Genomic DNA, 18,187 nt, shown 5'->3' with positions numbered 1-18,187 from the left:
TGATCCCCTAGGTCTCAACCCTATAGACAGCATCAATAGCGATGTGTGGTGATAGCTGACAGAAATACATGCATCTGAGCCGGGAAAGTGCGTTTGCTCACTACCTGTTCTCACACACCACTGTCAATAATCTGTCTCCCCTCTGCATCAGTTTTCAGACAAGTGGTTTTTGAGAAGGATGCTCTTGTACCAAATGCACACATTAAAATGACCAGCATATTCCCCATAAGGAATAAAGACAGAGACTGCTTGCTCTCTAAAACATAAGCTTCTTTGAGAAACTAGCTATTTCAGTAATTTTTTTTCACCTTCTCTGTGCAAAGTATTTTTTAACTTCACAGAAGACCAGGTGTCTAGCTTCAACTTTCCTCATAGTAAGAACAAAACCATTCAGGGGACAGTTGGTTTCAATGCTAACATGTCAAGAGTTTCATGCATTAGCCTGTTGTTTACATAAACAGCTTCCTTTAAACAAGTGATGTTTTACAGGATTATGAAGTATTTATTTCAGAAGAGTCTAAAGAGTCTCTTGAGTAACTACCACAGAGAAAGTATCACCACAGAAAGCATAAGGCTAAGCAACAATAGAAGTTAATTAGTTAAAGCAAGCAATCGAGTAACCCTATAGTAGAGCAATGGTATAAATAAGGGCACAGAGATAATCTTGTGCATGTTTGTTTACTTCTAAAATGCCACTGCTTTGAGTCCTAAATCACATACTGTTAGCATTACAAATCTACACCATTCATTATTTGGGAAAAAAACAAAGACGTAAAAACCAAATACTTTCCTTTGGGTTTGTTATTTTAAGGGGAAAAGGGTCAACATGCCTAGGAAGCGCTCGTTGTGTAAGCATGCAGGCAATTTTCATCTTGTGCCAAGTTCCATTACAGGCAGCATTTGTGGAAATGCAAACCAGGGAGCTTTGCCTGAAGAAAATTTTACCACGGCAGAACTTACCCTCTCGCTACAGGCTCTAAATGTACGCATCTACAAGAGTTAAGGTTCCCATTTCCAGTGACGAATAAGCTTAGCAGGGACTGAGTCTTCCAGGATAGCTGAACCACTGGGTACAGTTCCCCTTTCTGCACGCTCCGACAGCTGCGTTTTAGGCCTATCTTTAAGAAGAATACAGAATTTTGAGAAGAGTCTAACACAAGTTTCTTTCATACTTCCTAAAACTGGGCAAACGGCAAGGACCAGCTGCCCCCCCGGGCTGCGGGGTAGGTGCCGACATGCCGCAGACACCCTCTAGACCATGAGCATCTCCCGCTGCCCTCCCAGGGATCCTGCCGTTGGGTCTCGCAGCTGAAGTTTCTCTTTCCGGAGGCTCAACAGTCGAAAACATGAAGCTTTGCCAAAGACTCCAAAACCAACTGCTCCAGACATAGCTCCTCCTCTGGAAAGCAAAGACTGTTTTTCCTCCTCCAGCCACTTCCATTCGACGCTGTCTGGCCTGTTATCAAAGGAAAAACTTCTCCCACCAAAACCCCAAATCTGTACTTCACCAGTAGCCCTTTCTCCTAATCTCCACACTTCCACTCTTCGGCTGCCTCTAAGAAAGCTGCATCTCTTCAAACCCCTATCTCCCTGCAAAGAAAATACAGGAGACAAGACGTCTCTAGGACACAATTACCCTCTCCTCAGATAATTCCCACGCAATAATTTCTCATGATCAAGGTAATCACTGATAATATTCTTGCATACACCAGCTGTCAGCCTCCTCTGCACAAGCAGCATAACGTACAACATCCCAACAGTCCCACAGATATGGACCACAAAAACAACAAAAAACAACCTGGAATGCAAGACACTGCCATTCACTTGCCATGATTTCATGAGTCAGAAATAGCTCTTACAAATATAAATGTCCTCATTCATCCCACTGAATGTCAATTTTTGGATTCAGACAAAATGGTCTGGGGATTAAAAAAAATGAAAATCAACAGTCAACGCTGAAATGAGCACAACTACCTGCTTAGAGACACCATTTGTTAAATGTAATTAAAACCAGGTAAGCATAATTTTATTAGCTTCAGATATTATGGTTAATTATTTTGTGTTGTGTTCATAAATATTCAGCTGAATACTATTAGCCTATTGCCCACGTTAAATGTTACAATGCTTGGGATGAACGAGGCATGGCTCACCAGCAAAAGGAAATACTTCGGGGTGCAGGGTGGTGGTGGTGGTGGGGTGTTTAAGTGATACTCAAAGCTGTCAAATGCCAGAAACGCTCCCCTGTGCATCCCCATCCCCCTATAATTTTCAATATACCATGTAACACAATATTTACTACCACAAAGCCACACTACAGTTTAAAAAAAGACAGACCAATACTGGACTGCAACGTGTTATTTTCATAGTTATAACTCTACCAAAAAACTACAGTCATTTTAATGCAACATAGGGATTAGGTAGAAGAACCTATCTTGAATCTGTTCTGACAATTAAAGGTGAATGGGTTTTAACATTAAGACTACACCTTGCAATGAAACATAGGGGAACGTAGCAGAAGGCATATAAACTGACATTTGCACAGCACTTAAACGAACACATGAATTACAGAATAAGCTCAACTGTGTAAAAGTTCCCTAATAAAAACCCCACCAAAAATAAACTACTTAAGAGCAAAAGAGATTTGGGAGTGGAGGAACATGAGTCAGTAGAAGGACTTCTAAAATGAGAGAGTGGTTTTAAAAACATGAAAATAGAAAAGCTGCTCCAATGAGTAATAAATACTAAATTCCCATCTCAGACAGGAAGAAACAGTTTTGTATTTTGGGAATCCATGAAAGAAACTGAACGTGGAACTGCCTCGGCTTTAATTTGAATTATAAATGTGAAAATACAAATCTCTAAATAAGTTTATATGGAAAGATATAAGAAATAGAATTTAATGAATCTAGACTGTCAAGATATTAGAAAGAGCACAGAGTTTGAATAACTTTAGTGAATTATAAAAAAAACCAAAATCAATTCCAGAAAAGCAAGGATATAAAATGTTCTCTCTCACTCTAGGCACAAAAAACTCTATAAAATTAATTAAAGCATTAAATCAAAATTAAAAGACTGAAGAAACATATCTTTACCCAGGTGAAGAAAGAGAAGGCGATAATTCTGAAGAAGCGTCTCTCTAAAAATCGTAACTAGAGAGCGACTGTGAAAGCTAAATGCACACTAAATAAAAGAAATCAGTGTTTACCCTCTCCCCCAAAACCAAAACAGAGATACCCAGGGAAGATATAAGTAATTGATTCTACTGAAGAATTATTTTGTCATCAATCTACAATTAAACTCGCACTGCCCTGAGATCCAGATAAGAAGGAACAGTGAAATAAACGTTATCCGAGAACTCTCTCACAAACCCATTCTCAACAGTGTTAAAGGGTCACTAGTAATACTCAGAAATAATAAAAAAAGGTGCAGCAGCTCACCTACAACCCTTGGATCCAAGGCTTTGTCTGCATAGCTCCTCCCTCATCTTGGTTCTACCGAAATCATGGTATGTTCACAACCAACAAGTTTATCAGAATGACACTTCTCCTTCCTCAAGCTGATACATTTACTAGAAATTAAAATGTTCTTAGATTTCTTAAGTTAGAAATAATAACTTAATACCGAGTGTAAATCCTTTTACTTTCAGGCTTTGCATACGCTAATGTAAATGCTGGTTCAAAATGCCTGGCTCTAGAAATGGTTAGAAGTCAGCACATATGCACCAAAAGCACTTCATTCACACCCAAACCCGGCCCAGGCTTCTCCTGTGAAGACTCCACAGCACACCAGGAAACAGCTCTGCTCTTCCCACCAACCGTCCACTCTGTCTGTCCTCTTCCTCCTAAAACCTACTCTGTAGTGTGCTGCAAGAAAGCATGCCACACGCGTCGGGGAGCCTCTGCATCTCGCCAAAGCTCTGGGCAGCGCCAAAGGAGGCAGCTGCTCCGGAGGTTCAGCATCCTTTCATCACCGAAGAGGAGGAGTGAGTCCATCCAGTAGGGATTTCTACAGCCAAGAACCGATGAAGCAGTGTCTGAACATGCTTCCTAGACTGTGAGACCAACTGGAAAATATTTATCCAGATTTGTTTTTTCCTTTTCTTTTTAAATCCCACTTCCCTCTTCAAGTTGCCAAAAAACCAACTGATCCTCTTTTGGGAGGTAACCACTTCTTGAAGAAGGGAACTGCTGTTCCCTAGGCTTACAAAGGTCAGTAGCAAACTCCACCAATTGCTACACAAACCCACGCAGATGACCCAGCCTCTGAGATTCTGGTGCAGAGATGAAGCAAAAACACAAGAGGCCAGGCGAGCACTGGAAGGAAGATAATCTTTTAAAAAGTTGATAATCTGCAAGTATTTCAGAGGAAAGTGGAAACACTTTTAATGAAGTGAGCTGCTGGAAGTAAAAGGCTTGGCTCCTTGGACAGAAGAGAAACAGAAAGCATGCCTCCAGGTTCTCTTGGTTGAACTCCAAAGCACGCCTCTCCCACTGTGTATTTAACAACACAGAAAAGGTCCTCTTGGGTTTGGGTCACAGTGACAAGAATTTCTGTCCAAACAGATGTTTCCTGGGAGACTTTTGATCAAGCTTTTCCAAGTTAAACTGTTTGCATACTTTGGAGAAACCCCATGTCTCACACCATCTCTTGGCTAGTAAAGCGCCTGAGCACTTTTACCACAAACTTCAGTTGCCTGAGGATTCCCAAATTCTGCCTCTCTCAGAGAGGAAAACAGAATCTATTTTCTGGATTTTTCCTTGAACAGTAGACAGAACTGTAGGCATTGGAAGACACCTTCTGCCCACCCAAGCACCAAAACTGTCAGTGGACAATTCGGTGACCCCCCACGGAACTAAACTCGTGGTATTTGGAAGGAGAACAGAAGATTTGATCACTTCTGAGCATCTAGACTGTGGTTGAAGAACATGACAGATGAGGTATATTTCTCTCACCCCTTTTGTCTCCAAGTTACCTCCCTCAGACCTGAGATCTAAACCCCAGGAACTCACAAGTTTTGCCACTGTCTTATCAGGTCTCAGCCTACAGTGCTGTGTGGGGCAGGAGACTCCACGCAGCAGCTCAAGCTAATTCTGGCAAGAGCAGCTCTTCTTTACGGAAAAATAAAACCAGTGGTAAGCAATTAGTTGTCCTATGGCTATATATGTCTTACCAGGTGAACTAGTTCTCTTAAACCTAAGCTGTTGTCTACTTGAAGATTGGAGGCTGGACCTTTGAGAAGGCAAAGGCTGAAAAGAAACTCCACGGAGGTGTCCGTCCCACCAAAACCACTGTGGTCCCGCGACAGCAGCCCAAGCAGGACCTGGCTGTTTCAGGCGATTTTGTGGGTGACTGCATCAACCTCGTTTCCCCAAACACCTTCCCGGCTACGACGTCCTCCCTTGAGAGAGTATGACTTTTAATCTAGAGTCCCATTGTTTTTCTCTCAGTTCCTGAACTGTGACTGTCTTTGCAAAACCAGTTTTGGCAGGCTGAGACAGAGGTTTGTCCGACCCGAAAGAGCCGAAAGGCTCTGTCATTGTCCCATAACTGACAGGAAGTATTTACCAAGTGGTGCTTCTCACAAATAATCCTTTTCCTCTGTGTACTTTTCACACTACTAAAAGCAAAACATCCCAATAACCTAGTTGACTGACAATACTTATGAATTATGAGAGAACCATTTGGTATCAAACTGCATCAGAACAGAGGAAAAAGAGGAACTACAGCATGCTCTGCCCTTTATATACTGCGAAATTTTGATCCAAAACACTTATGTAACACAGAATACCTTCCCAATACAGCTTGCTGATGTATATTGGTGGGCAGAAAAGACCAAACAGAAAAACTGTCCCAAGCAGTCTGCAATATAAGTTCAGTCTCCAGGAGGTCTCAACAACAGTGGGAGCCTGCAGTAGAAATCTTTGTTTCTAATGTGAATGACCAGAGAGGAGAGAAAAAACCAAACCAACCAACCCCTTAACAAGAAGCCTTCAACAGGGGGCAGGGGGAAGTAGTTCTATTACTTCTTTTTTTTCCCCCCATGTATTCCATGCAATTTAACAAGCACCATCAAGCCAAATTCCAATTGAGAAACCTCTCGGAGAAACACAAATCAGTGACTGCACGTAACTAGGTTTGAACAGATATAGTCCTTCTTAGTTATTTCTTCTTTTTGGCCATTTGTTTTTGTTTTAAAGCAATGTGACTGCTTCCAGTAGCAAACATAAGCCTGTCAGGGACATTCCACTGTGACTGAAAGACTGAATACCCCTGCAGACAGAGTATATTCTTCTTTCACTACTACTACTACTAAGCTGAGGGTTTTTTGAATACTGATGACTTGTCCAGCAGTCTCAACTGGATCCAGATGTTATCGGGCTTTTAATACAATAATCTGGAGGACTCTGGAAAGTGCTGAGGTTTTGGGGAGAAGGAAGGTTTATTTTTGGTTTTATTACAAATTTAAACTCTTGGTTTTTTCAAAGCATCATCAGTTACCTGGTTCAGGCTGAGTAGCCCACTAGAAAGTTACAGGTAAGACTGAGAGAACAGAAGGCAAATTTCTCCCCTTCCCCCCCCCCTTTTTTTTCTGTTTTATGAGTGTTATCATCAACAGGGTAGATTTAAATGAAATCTTGGACTGGCATCTTGCTGACCTCAATCCCAGCTGGCTACGCTTTTGCAACACTGCTGTCCTTGGCATCTACCAGAGAGCAGACATCAATTTAGCTGGTTGATTACAAAACGGTGAATCTGGTATGAGGAACTAGATCCGTTCCACTGTCTTGAACACTGTTTAAAAAGACAGCTTAATTTCTCTCTCTCCCTAGTACTTCATTTACGGTAGCAGGCTTGATACCTCAACCAGGGCACTAGAACACCGCAGAGGCTACCATGCTTGCAGGACTGCATACACCACACACACACAGGGTGCATTTGAGAGAAAATGCTACTGCTTCCACCAGATGATGCTTGTCTTAAAGGGACCTCCAAGTTTTTAAGCACACACCAAAACATCTCACACCACTTCCTTATCAGGAAAGGCCCTTTTTCAGTTGCTTTTCTTAAATTCAGATAGACTATCATATGTCCCAAAGAATGTCTCACTACACTCACCTGTTACACAAACAAAGTAGAACAAAACAAAAATGAGTTCATTACCTGTACTGAAATCAATTTGATTATCGTCTGTCTTCTCTTCATTTACTGACTCACTGCCAGGCTCCCCTTTTCGACTCATTATCTTTGAAAAGCCACTTGAGAGAGAGGAGAAAACGCCACGGATGAAATAGCCCTGCCGTTCAGAGTCCACGGAATGCACGGCTTGCAGAAATGGCTTTGCATTCCTGTTTCCAACATGTGGCACGGGTTCAGACAGTGAGCGGTTGAAGGGAACCCGAAACGGTCTAGTCCTTGCCTGGAAAAGTGTCTCTGTTGGGTCTTCGTGGAGATCATCAGCACTGGTAGCATCCACGCTTGTACAACTTTTGGCAAGACTTGGGTCATTGCATTCCCCTTTCAGGCTGCATGAGCCCTCTCTTCTGCTTATCCTCCAGGGAAGCCGAGGATGTGTCTGCCACCTGTACGCTCTGAGAGGTTTCTCTGGGTCAGAACTCATTTGTTTATTCATCTTCTTGCTTTTCATTTGGTGGTACCAATGATAGTCCTTCAAGGCAGCAGTGCCAGCATCTTGTTCTGACAACGATCTTCTGAAGGTCCTGGGAGAGAGACTATAGCGCTTTTTGAAAGCACTCATTTTCCACCCCTTGAATTTCAGCTCTTAACTTATATTCCTTGTTGCTTAATAGTCATATAGCTGTAGTTCCTCACTCACCATTTTAAAGCCCCAGTCACTTTGTTCACCGCTGTGAACTGCGAGACAGCGGAGGTTCTTCCTGAAGACCTTGAGCATCAATCCCAGAACCAGGTATTTCTACATCTCGGCAAGAAGGACGTGCCCTCACCTATAGCAAGCCAACTTCTAACAGCACACAAAGCCTTGCTAAGCTTGCTGCCGCTTCCTGCGCTGTCACATTTCTGCACCAAGCTTTCAGGAAATGACTAAAAGAGCCCAGCCATGAAAACCCACAGTGGTGTTCTGCGCCAATCACACTTCACTTTTTTCAGTCTGCATTAAAGATTTGGTTTTAAAAAAAAAAAAAAAAAAAAAATGCGAAAGTACTTCACTCTAGAGTCACAGCAAAGTCTCAAAAAGCGTTAAAAAATTGCAATATTCAGCTGAGAATCATGCACGTTATGTTCTTCAGTTAAGCAGTAAAGTATATAACTATATATATATATAGTTAAGTAATATACAACATAAAGACGATTCCTAGAGTGTATATTTACCTATCGTATCACTCAAGAATACCTCACAGTTGCCTTTTAGAGAGCGCTAAAATAGGCAGACTCATCAGAATCGAGCACTGGAAGCCCCAGAGGGGAGGCAAAGGGGAGGAATAGAGTAAGGAGAAGAAATGCTGCAACTTAATGTAGTGAGAGTGTAAATATACTGAAGGGAAATAAGTAAAAGGGGGGAGAAAAGGGACAGAGAGGATGGGTGGGACTTCACCAAACATAGACCAAAGCTAAAGGCAAGGTTTTGAGGCATGATCCTCTGGCAAACAGAACAGCAGGCAGATTTTCCTTTTTCTCTCCCCCCCCCTTTTTTTAAACAACAGAATAGGGTTTTATTTTTATAAATCTAGTTGGAATAAGCAAGATGGAAAAAATAGTCCTATCTGTTTAACCAAGAGGAAAAAAAAAACCCTTGTCTTCTCTACAATTTAAGAAACAGCTGACTATTTTAAAATCTCATAAAGAAAATATCTGCTGGTGAACTCAGATCATGCTTGCCAAGTTTTAGACCAGAACACTTAAATCTCAAGTCTACTCAAATCCCTGAAAATAGGGGGTTTATAATGGAAACGCTGACAGACCCTTGGCAATCAAGTGACAATGAAAATTACTTCTCTGGTTAAATAAAATGATAATCTCGTCTGGCAGACCAGTAAAGCTTAATTGACCCACTATGCGATCTTGCCTTTAAACTAGGCTGCATCTGTGAGGCAAAGTACATTCCTGACAGTTGCAGATGCAAAAACTTCCTTACTTATGTGTATATATGGAAAAGGGTATCACGGCTCCCTAGAACAGGGATGGAGTTACCCAAAGACCTCCATCACATCAAGAAATAATTTCTCTATTCAGTAGCAAGTTACATTTTTCAATTAGAAGCACAGAAGCGACTACCTAAAATCACCATTTTAGAGTGTGCAAGAAGTCACAACAAATAACCTCAGAAGCAAGAACAGCTCAGACATTGCAATGCAAATTCTGCATCAAATATAATGATGCTGACTCTCGTGCTTTGTAGGAAGTCATGCTGCTCAGAGCACGAGTCTAAAATGACAAAATATACCTAAAACAAGAACTCTGCTACAATTTCCATCCAGAGCAATGATCTCTCAAGGAAGCACGAGGAGCAGTGAATATGTGCAAAGATACAAGTACTCCCATCGTGAAAATGAGACAGAGAATTCACAACGAAAAAGTTAGCTGGCTCTTGCCTTCTGTTTCTTATCCCAGGGGTTGCTGATCGCCCTTTGATACAGCCCATCTGGTCCCATGGACTTGCATGGGTTGAGTTCTTATAACCGGACTTGACCCTCTGTCCTGGTTTTGGCTGGGATAGAGTTAATTCTCTTCTTACTAGCTGGTGCAGTGCTGCGTTTTGGATTTAGTGTAAGAATAACATTGATATTGGGGGGAGTGAGGGAGCGGCTGCGTGGTGCTTAGCTGCTGGCTGGGGTTAAACCATGACACCCTCATCCACTGCTGGTAGTTTTTCTCCTCCTTGATCCCTTTCATCAAGCACAGAGGCCTGGGAGTCCTTGTTTCTGAAGGCCGAGGCAAATAGAGCATTGAGGACCCCAACTTTAACTGGGTCTGCTGTTACTGGATCACCCACCCCTTTCAGCAACAGGTCCTCGTTTTCCTTGTTGAGCCTTTCACTACTAATGTGCCAGTAGTGCCTTGAACAAATGCTTTGAATTAGCCAGTCTGGTAAAGTAGGCTTTATGGAACTTCAGAAATAAGTATGAATAAATAAGACAGATGACGATGTGGTTCACTCTAATGGCACAAGCCATAATCAGCAGAGAAAACTGAGAATGTGAGGTAGGTTTCTGGTCAGCTCTGCAAGCCTTGCTTGTACAAGTTTCCGCTAGCACATCTACATCTACTTTTGGTTTGGGAACGCAGAAGGGCAGGAGGGGACAGAAAACAGAGACAGACAGTGTAGTAGCTGAAGTCCTCCTGGGATTTGCTTGCTGTAGATTTCTAGCACGCTTTCTAACTCCTGCTGAAATGTAACAACCAAGCTGAGCACCCATACAAACCATGTTTTGAAATAGCGTTTTGAAAGCACTTATCTGCCGTATCAGAGGACTCGGTATGACCAACAGGAATGACTCACCTCAGACAATATGACACCAGCTGCGTCAACGTTATTCTGAAGCAGGGATTTAGCACAACAGCACTTTGGACAGAATGAAACTTTAGGCAAGACACTGGTCTTTGCATGAGGACAGAGGTGATCACCAGGACTGCTCTTATCCTAGTTCTCTTTCACCACCATCCTGTGGACACCTGACCATATGGAAAGATCATTTCATCTCCTTCCCAATACAGCTTGCGTTACATCAGTCGCTGACTTCCACAGACCACCCATTTCAGCAAGGGAATGCACAGAAAGCTTAACCATGTATCGAGTTACAGCATGAAGCAACGTGCAAAACCAGTTATGGGTTAACTTCTACTTAAAAATATTTTTATTGGTGTGGCCAGGGGTTGGACCACAGTTCTGTACAGAACTAACAATACAGAAAAAGACAGGCTTCAATAAGCACTCAACATGAAGCCCAGGAACATCAAAGTCAGAGTTTAGTTTAAGTTTGAATAATGTTAAGAAGGGTCTTTACTTTTGACTTCTGATTTCACTTTTGATTTTATGTTACCACTGCTCAGACGAATGCATTTCGTGATCAAAGAAAACAGTTATCCAGCTGCCTTCACTTAGATGAGATTTCACAGTGTACTGTACAGAGGGTAAAACGGTCTGTCTCAAAGTGCTTCTAAAAAGGCATACAAGGCTTAACATGTTTATTGACATAAAAATCACTGATACACAAGTTTGCTTAGTCTACAAATAAGACAATTCTTTTAAATGGCTAGCTCAAAAATTTTAGCCTGGGCTTTGAATCAAACTGGACTCTCTTCCTTATACACATCGTCAGTAGCAAAGATGATGCCCAAACAAACCCTGCATCTATACTAATCCAATGCCACCGAGTTAAAATTGGTCTCACTCGGCTCCAGCATTTCTTGTGTACATAACACGCAAGAAAGTAATTCACGTAGCAGAACTTTCTCCTTGATCTGCAGTCCAGTTACTCATGCGAAAACTCAAAAGTTGTTTCAGAGCAGCAGTTTATCTTGGGAAGCATTTACACGGTCTCACTATCACAAAGAAATCAGTTTACAGCAGTGACTGCGAACATATTGGTTACGCGAGATCCCTAACCGTACAGAGCCACCCACTCAGCTGTCAGCAGGTAAAATAATTTCAGTGGAAGAAAGGAGCTTGTCAATTAACTTGAGAAAAATCTGGAATATTTTCACTTATACGTCATTTTTAATACCTACTGCATAAAAATGTGATCCTCAGCTAGCAAATTTTCCTCAGAAGTAGTTTTTTTTGGTAATGTTTGCAGTTCATTGTGCCAAATCATTCATTTAGCTTTTTCAGAAAATTACTATTTTCTTCCTAACAATCCAGTCATTTAATCATCCAATTTGACATGTTTAACAGCATGTATTTCACTACTTCTAGATATTTAAGTAATTTATGCACAAAATGCAGATTTGCTATGTTGGAATATAGCTGTATTTCAGCTTTAGGATTATATTGGGAAAACAATCTTTCTTAACTTTGTAACAACATTTCACAGAAAATGTACACAAGAAGCATTACATTTTCACCGAGCATATGAAGATAATTCTTTGGCAATGGCCTCCTGCGTGGGCGGGCCACTCTCTACCATTTGGCTTTCCAAAGAACCTACCCAGCTCTGCTGCATGAAGCTTCAGAAATTCCTCAGAGTATCTGTTGTTTAATAAATACTACCAGCCAATTAAAAAAAAAAAAAAAAAAAAAAAAGCAACACCACAAAAAACCAAATGCATCATTGCCAAGCAGCTGGAGGGAGAACCTGTCTCTGATGATAAAAATTAATGTTTAATGCTTGCTCACTCCCTGAAAGCTGTCTAGTGCTTGAGTAAAAGCACTACAACATGTAAAATTTTAGTTCATCTCTAGCATAGCTTATATTGAGAAAAACATGAATTAAAAAACCTCCCGTGACTGAACTACTCCATTTTAAATTAGTTTTGGATCAAGCACAAACTTACCAGCTTCTCATTTTTTAAAACATTTGCCAAGACATGGAGGGGGAGGGGGGAAAGAGAACAGAGTTAAAAAAAACCAAAACAAAACAAACCACAACCCACACAACCACCAAAACCCATGACAAACCCTGAACATTTATTCACCACACTTGGGTTTTCAACAAAGTCCTCTCTTTCAAATCATAAAGACAGCAGGTTAAGAAAACACCACTTCTGAGAAGATCCCAGATTAAGTCCCCAACTACCAGCCATCAAATGAATTCTTTAACATGTAGAAAAGTAAAATAAATCGTACCCTGCACCCTCCCCAGACAGGGGATGCAGTGAGGCAGGGATCCTCGATTTTGCAGTCTAGCTCCCCTTAGCTCTTTTCCCCTTCAAAACTAGTCCAATGCTCACTGCACTGGAACAGTTCATGGAGGAGTAATCAATATATAAAGCAGAAACCATCACAAAAGTCTTCCAATTGACCCAACTTGACATGTAGCTAAATAGCATAGAAGATGAAAGATTTTTCCTTCCCTTCAAATTAGAGACTTTTCAAAATATTAAGTTTTGTTTATGCAAGGCTAAGTAATTAATGACCTAACATCCCCTTCCCATCTCCTATCACCGAGATGCATCTGTTTCCCCCTGCAACATTTCCTGCAGGTGGATATCACTTCTCCTCGGCTCAGCGCAGACCAGTGCACCTGACTTACTCGACCGCTTAATATTTAGTGCACGAAGTTATGCAGAGGACAAATGAAATAGCACCTTAAAAATTGTTGCATTTGGGATTAGAGTGACTGGAAGAGCAAGGCTTGCTGGAGTTTGGAATCGGCATGGCTGGAACACAGATAACTTACCGAGCCCAAATTAGAGTTCCTGAGAGCAAAGCTGCCATGTGTTTATCTCACAAGCTTTGAGTGGCAATGCCTATCAGTGACCACACGGAAAGCTCATCTGTCCCAGATAAATCAACAAGGTATGCTCTTTTCACTATCACTATGCTGAGAATGAACTGCATCTACGAACAAGCGAAATGGTGATACCAACACATTTAAATGCCAGAGAGCACCTCATTTTCCTGATCTGAAATTTCCACGCCAAGGCATGCTGTAACTGTTGTGCTGTCATTGCCCTGCGTTTCCAAACCCTTTACCTTTCACTATAGCCAAAGCTGCAGTGATGCAGACTGACTCAGCTCTGCATTTGCGGTGGTCTAGTTTCTGACGGCAGGTACTGAAAAACTCTTTGTGATTTCTGCCCTCTAATTCTTCTCCTACAATTTCTCTGCTGATACAAACTCCCCACTTGAAAGTCTCCTGGCTTCATTTTTCCATGCTGTTCCCATGATCTGCATGAGAAGCTGCTGCAGCCCTCTCAACTGAGCAGAGCACAGAGAGATAATATAAATTTATGAGATGCTGGGTTTTGGATGGATGCCAGGAAAAGTTAGCAAGAAAATCCCATTTCAATACTTCGTGAATAGATCTGTAGAACAGCGATGCCAGAGTTTAATTTCACTAGCAATCTTTTGTTGTTGTTGTTGATGACAAAACACAGCTCATGCCAAGTTTCAAGGGCCATAAAAACGTACATTTAGAAGCTAGTCAAGCGCGCACAGCGGCTAAGCGAGCCCACACACAGCTGCGAGCAACGCCACCCTGAGCCAGCCAAGTATTTTAGCAACATGCACTGGTGCAAATAAACAAATGTATAACCTGAAGGTAAACACTCTGGCAACTACTATGTAGCACGGAAAGTCATAACAGTAAAAAGACCCATCTGTAGTGAGTGGCGGCACTTGCCTCAGAAATTTGTAGAGATTTACAGGCTTCCGTAAGGCAGGCAAGCCCTCAGCCCTGACCTGCGACACAGCTGCTGCCGCAGGTCTGGCTCCTTGGTGGGCTTACCGCCGTGCCGAGCTGTGAAGCCACTGACACGTACAGGGGGCTCAAGCTGAGAGGAAACCCTCTGGAGCCACAGATCACCAACTTCAGCCCCTGAAGAAAGACAAGTGCACCGACCTACTTCACTGACAACTTTTGCAAGACCGTCCTTCAACTATATAAATAAAAAAGTGCTTATCCCCACTCTGACATCCATTTCTTCATGATTACAGGTTGGGCTTGGTGCCATCTGAAATATCATACGCAAGCTACTGATTTAGGTTTTTAATGACGTAGTTTTTCGGCAGGCAAAAGTACCTTTCTGTCACCCCACTCCTTTTCCAATTGAAGTGTTTTCGATTGGGGGGGGGGGGGGGGGGGGGGGGGGGGGCACGGAGCATTATTCCTGCAATCTTAAAGCAGGGGTTTACCAGCAGAACACAGTTTTATTGCTAGATGTGACCCCTGCGTGCATCAAACCAACTTAAACATTACTAAGAGAGGAAAAATAGTCATAGTATACAGGCATGTTAATGGATAAACATCTCGAAAATGGTCTTGGTAACTATGCCTAAATAGCAAGTGCATATGTTCAAACTTTCCAGCCTTTATTTTTATGTAACTGTAAAGGAGCACATCCTCAGTGCAGACTGTTGCAAAAAGAAGACCTACCAACTCTAGTCTCCCCCAAGGATATTAGGAATTGGGTTTATAATTTTGTTCCATACATTTTTTTAAAAATTAATTGCTCTAACTCTGTTGGCCTTATTTTGTCCTGCTCTTCCCTATGACAGAGTGAATAAACTATCTTTATTTCAGCAACTCCTTCACGCAATACTAGCTTTGTATTTTTTAAAATGTAGCTTCTCAAACACTGGAAATGCCGCTGTAAAGCCAACTAGCAGCAAAAGATAACTAGCAACTAATTGACAATACTCTCCAAAATCATTGTGTATCAGTGTACTCTTACAGTATAAACAAGGAACAAACTTGAGCAACGTCCATAATTATAATTTTTGCATTTACCATATAAACACCACAAGTAATAGAAATACTCTATCTGCTGTCATGACTCTTACCCTGCATTGGTGTTAGACGTTGTGGTAGCTCAGGTAGAAAGATGGGTAGCAACAGGACATCAGCAGAGAGGTTTTTCCAGTGCCCTGTGCCAAGCACTTACCCGTTCTGGAGTCCGATTTACCGCTAGAAAATGCCAACAGGCAGACTTGGGCATTTCCACAGCCAAACTAGCCATGGAACTTTTAAAAAGTCCAGTCCATAACAAGTGAACAATTAGCTCACACAAACCGAAACATACTTCTGAAGTATCTAACACCCAAGACGTTCGACACATACGGAATCTGTGCGTGAACTGAAGGAACATGACCAAACAAACTTAATTTTTGAAATCACCAAAGACACACTTGAGTTGCTGGTTAGTTTTACATCCAGTCTGCACAGGGGTTCACGACAGCTTTGATATCCAGTGGTGTTTCTGCCAGCTAGACCGGACTACAAACAGCAACTATTTGAGAACCTGCATACATGACAGTGTTAAAGCGTTAGCCATGGAGATAGGCACTGGGAGCTGGGCATACAATCAACCAGGAGGAAGAATTTACAAATCCAGAATTAATTTAGGCAGGGAAATTCCTTGAGCTGTATGAGAACTAGCCTAACACCCACCTCACAGCCTCTCCAGAATGTTGTATTAATATCAGCAAATTAAAGAGCAACAACTGACAATAAATCAGTGATGTGTAGGAGTTTAATATTAAACCTTCGTCTAAACGGAGAAACGGATCATGGGGAGGAAAGATGGAACATGCCAGTATCTCAAAATGCCCAAAGCGTGGAATTAAAACATTTAGCACCAGCTTGGAAAGACGGTCTGTGTAAAATTCCAGTTGCTGCAGCACTAACTACTATGCACTGCATGGAGAAAGTAGTAAAAGAAACAACCAAAAGAGAAGGAAAAAGAGATGGGGGGGAGAAAAAAGAGCAGTTATTAAATTTAAATGACCTTCTAACCAGAAGAGTTCTTTCTCCACAGGTTGTCTGTCAGGAACAGTCTTGAATCAGTGCAAAAGCCAGAAGTCAGGGACAGTGATAAAGCGCTGAAATGAAGACGTACCTTCTGCCAGCCTGAGCCAGCTGCGAGCCCGGCGCCAGGGCTGGAGGAGATTTCACAACTGGCAACAGCTTGCAGAGCCAAAAGATGAAGCAAGGTGACCTGCGGGCACTGAAACAGCACAAGACTGGGGGAAAGAAAGGAGCACATCCTCTTTGACTAAATCTAAGTCTGTGTTTGTAATTTAAAGAATGGTTAAAGACGTCCAGTACAGGACACTGCTTGGGATAACGCCGTGTGATCTCCGAGAGATAAACCTGTACATCCTAACACCAAGCCTGAACTGAGAATTTAAATGAAACCCCTTAAAAGTTAATATTATAACATGCCTGATGGTAACATGCACAAAAGAGGCTCTCTCAAAAGGAGAAAGATACAGAATAATTTCAACCTTTGAAGAGACAGGAAGCAGGGAAGGAGAGAGGGAAGGAAGATAATTTCTCTTTCAGAGACTATTTAGGGAATAAATTTGTGACACATGCACACATATTCTCACTACAAGACAAAAAAAAAAGAACTGGACATTGTGGAAAAGGATTTGCACAAAGTACAAGTCATTGCATCCCAGGCAGAGACCCCAGCCATTAAAACTGTCCTTCTGAGGACTGCTGTCTGTGTCAGCTGGGCAGGGAGGCCAAAGCCCCGTCCTCAGACAACTGCGCTCAACAGTGAGCCATGCCCACGACACAAGCACTTCATTTCTTTTGTGTCTTTTCATTCATTATTACTGTAGCAGAGACTACTTCTCTTTCAAGTTCCAAAATGACTTTTTGTTTCATTAGGTGTGAATGCTGGATTACCAAATGACAAAACTGCCTATTTCTGAGGTCAACCCTTTCCAAATTGAGCGTGCGAAGTCCCATTTGTAAGTCTGCACAAGCAGCAACTTCCAGCGGACAGCCACTGTTCACCAAGCTCTTTAAAGGAATATTCTCAATTATTTCCATTGCAAAAATGGAAATTTTAACCAAAAGGTTTAACAGGACTGGGGGGGGGGTGGGGGCACGGGACGGGACGGGGGACGGGACAAAAACAAAAAAACCCACACTGCATGCTCTTGCTTAGAGCAAAATCCGCTCCAGTTGATATTTCTTAAATGTTTTGTAAAAGCCTCTTTAGGGTACTACTACCCCAGCAATCACACCAACAAAGAAACTAGCTTTCAGAAAGAAGCCACTAATTGTCCACAAAACAAATTACTGCCAGCCCTATGAAATGACCTGCCAATACCCAGCTGTGACCAAGGTCACGGGAGGCAGCAGTTTCAGTAAAAATACTTTTGTCCCACCCTCTCTTGATGTGCAACTATTGTCAAAAAAGTTACTTGATTAAAACATTCCTCCTCAAGGCCTTTGTGTTTACTCACTTCATCAGTAAAAGGGAAAATGAGCTGTTATTTGCTATTTTTACTTTGTCCACCCTGGCACTGTTAGTAAACTGTGCTCCATCCTCACCCAGCGGTGCAGAACTGCTGTGAACAATAAAGTCCGACTTTGAAATTGTATCTTGAAGTTTCAAACCAACCTGCCAACAAGTCAAAAGTATTTGCTCTAAACACAAAACACAAAGCCACGCTGGGTTTTATAAATACATAAGCAACCACCAAAGCTAGACTAAATTAATGAACATGTGTATTCCAATTCCACTGGACAGGGCAGCACTCGTATGGCTTCACTTAGTAACTTATTATAATCTATGCCTTATAAAAAGCTTT

At 41.9% G+C, this 18,187-nt stretch overlaps 1 protein-coding gene across 1 annotated transcript in view; it reads right to left on the bottom strand.

Annotated features, from left to right (window-relative positions):
* RASAL2 (RAS protein activator like 2) overlaps positions 1–7,756 on the bottom strand; it is a 128,960-nt gene extending 121,204 nt beyond the window's left edge. The window contains exon 1 of the mRNA XM_050900562.1: positions 7,117–7,756. Within this exon, the coding sequence (XP_050756519.1) occupies positions 7,117–7,756 (640 nt within the window). The remainder of the gene's footprint in view (positions 1–7,116) is intronic.
* Positions 7,757–18,187: the final 10,431 nt, after the last annotated feature.

This window comes from Gymnogyps californianus, chromosome 8 (genome assembly GCF_018139145.2).
Source record: "Gymnogyps californianus isolate 813 chromosome 8, ASM1813914v2, whole genome shotgun sequence".
Taxonomy (NCBI): Eukaryota; Metazoa; Chordata; class Aves; order Accipitriformes; family Cathartidae; genus Gymnogyps; species Gymnogyps californianus.
Note: the sequence above shows the minus strand (reverse complement) of the source record. Positions and strands in the feature narration are given on the sequence as shown.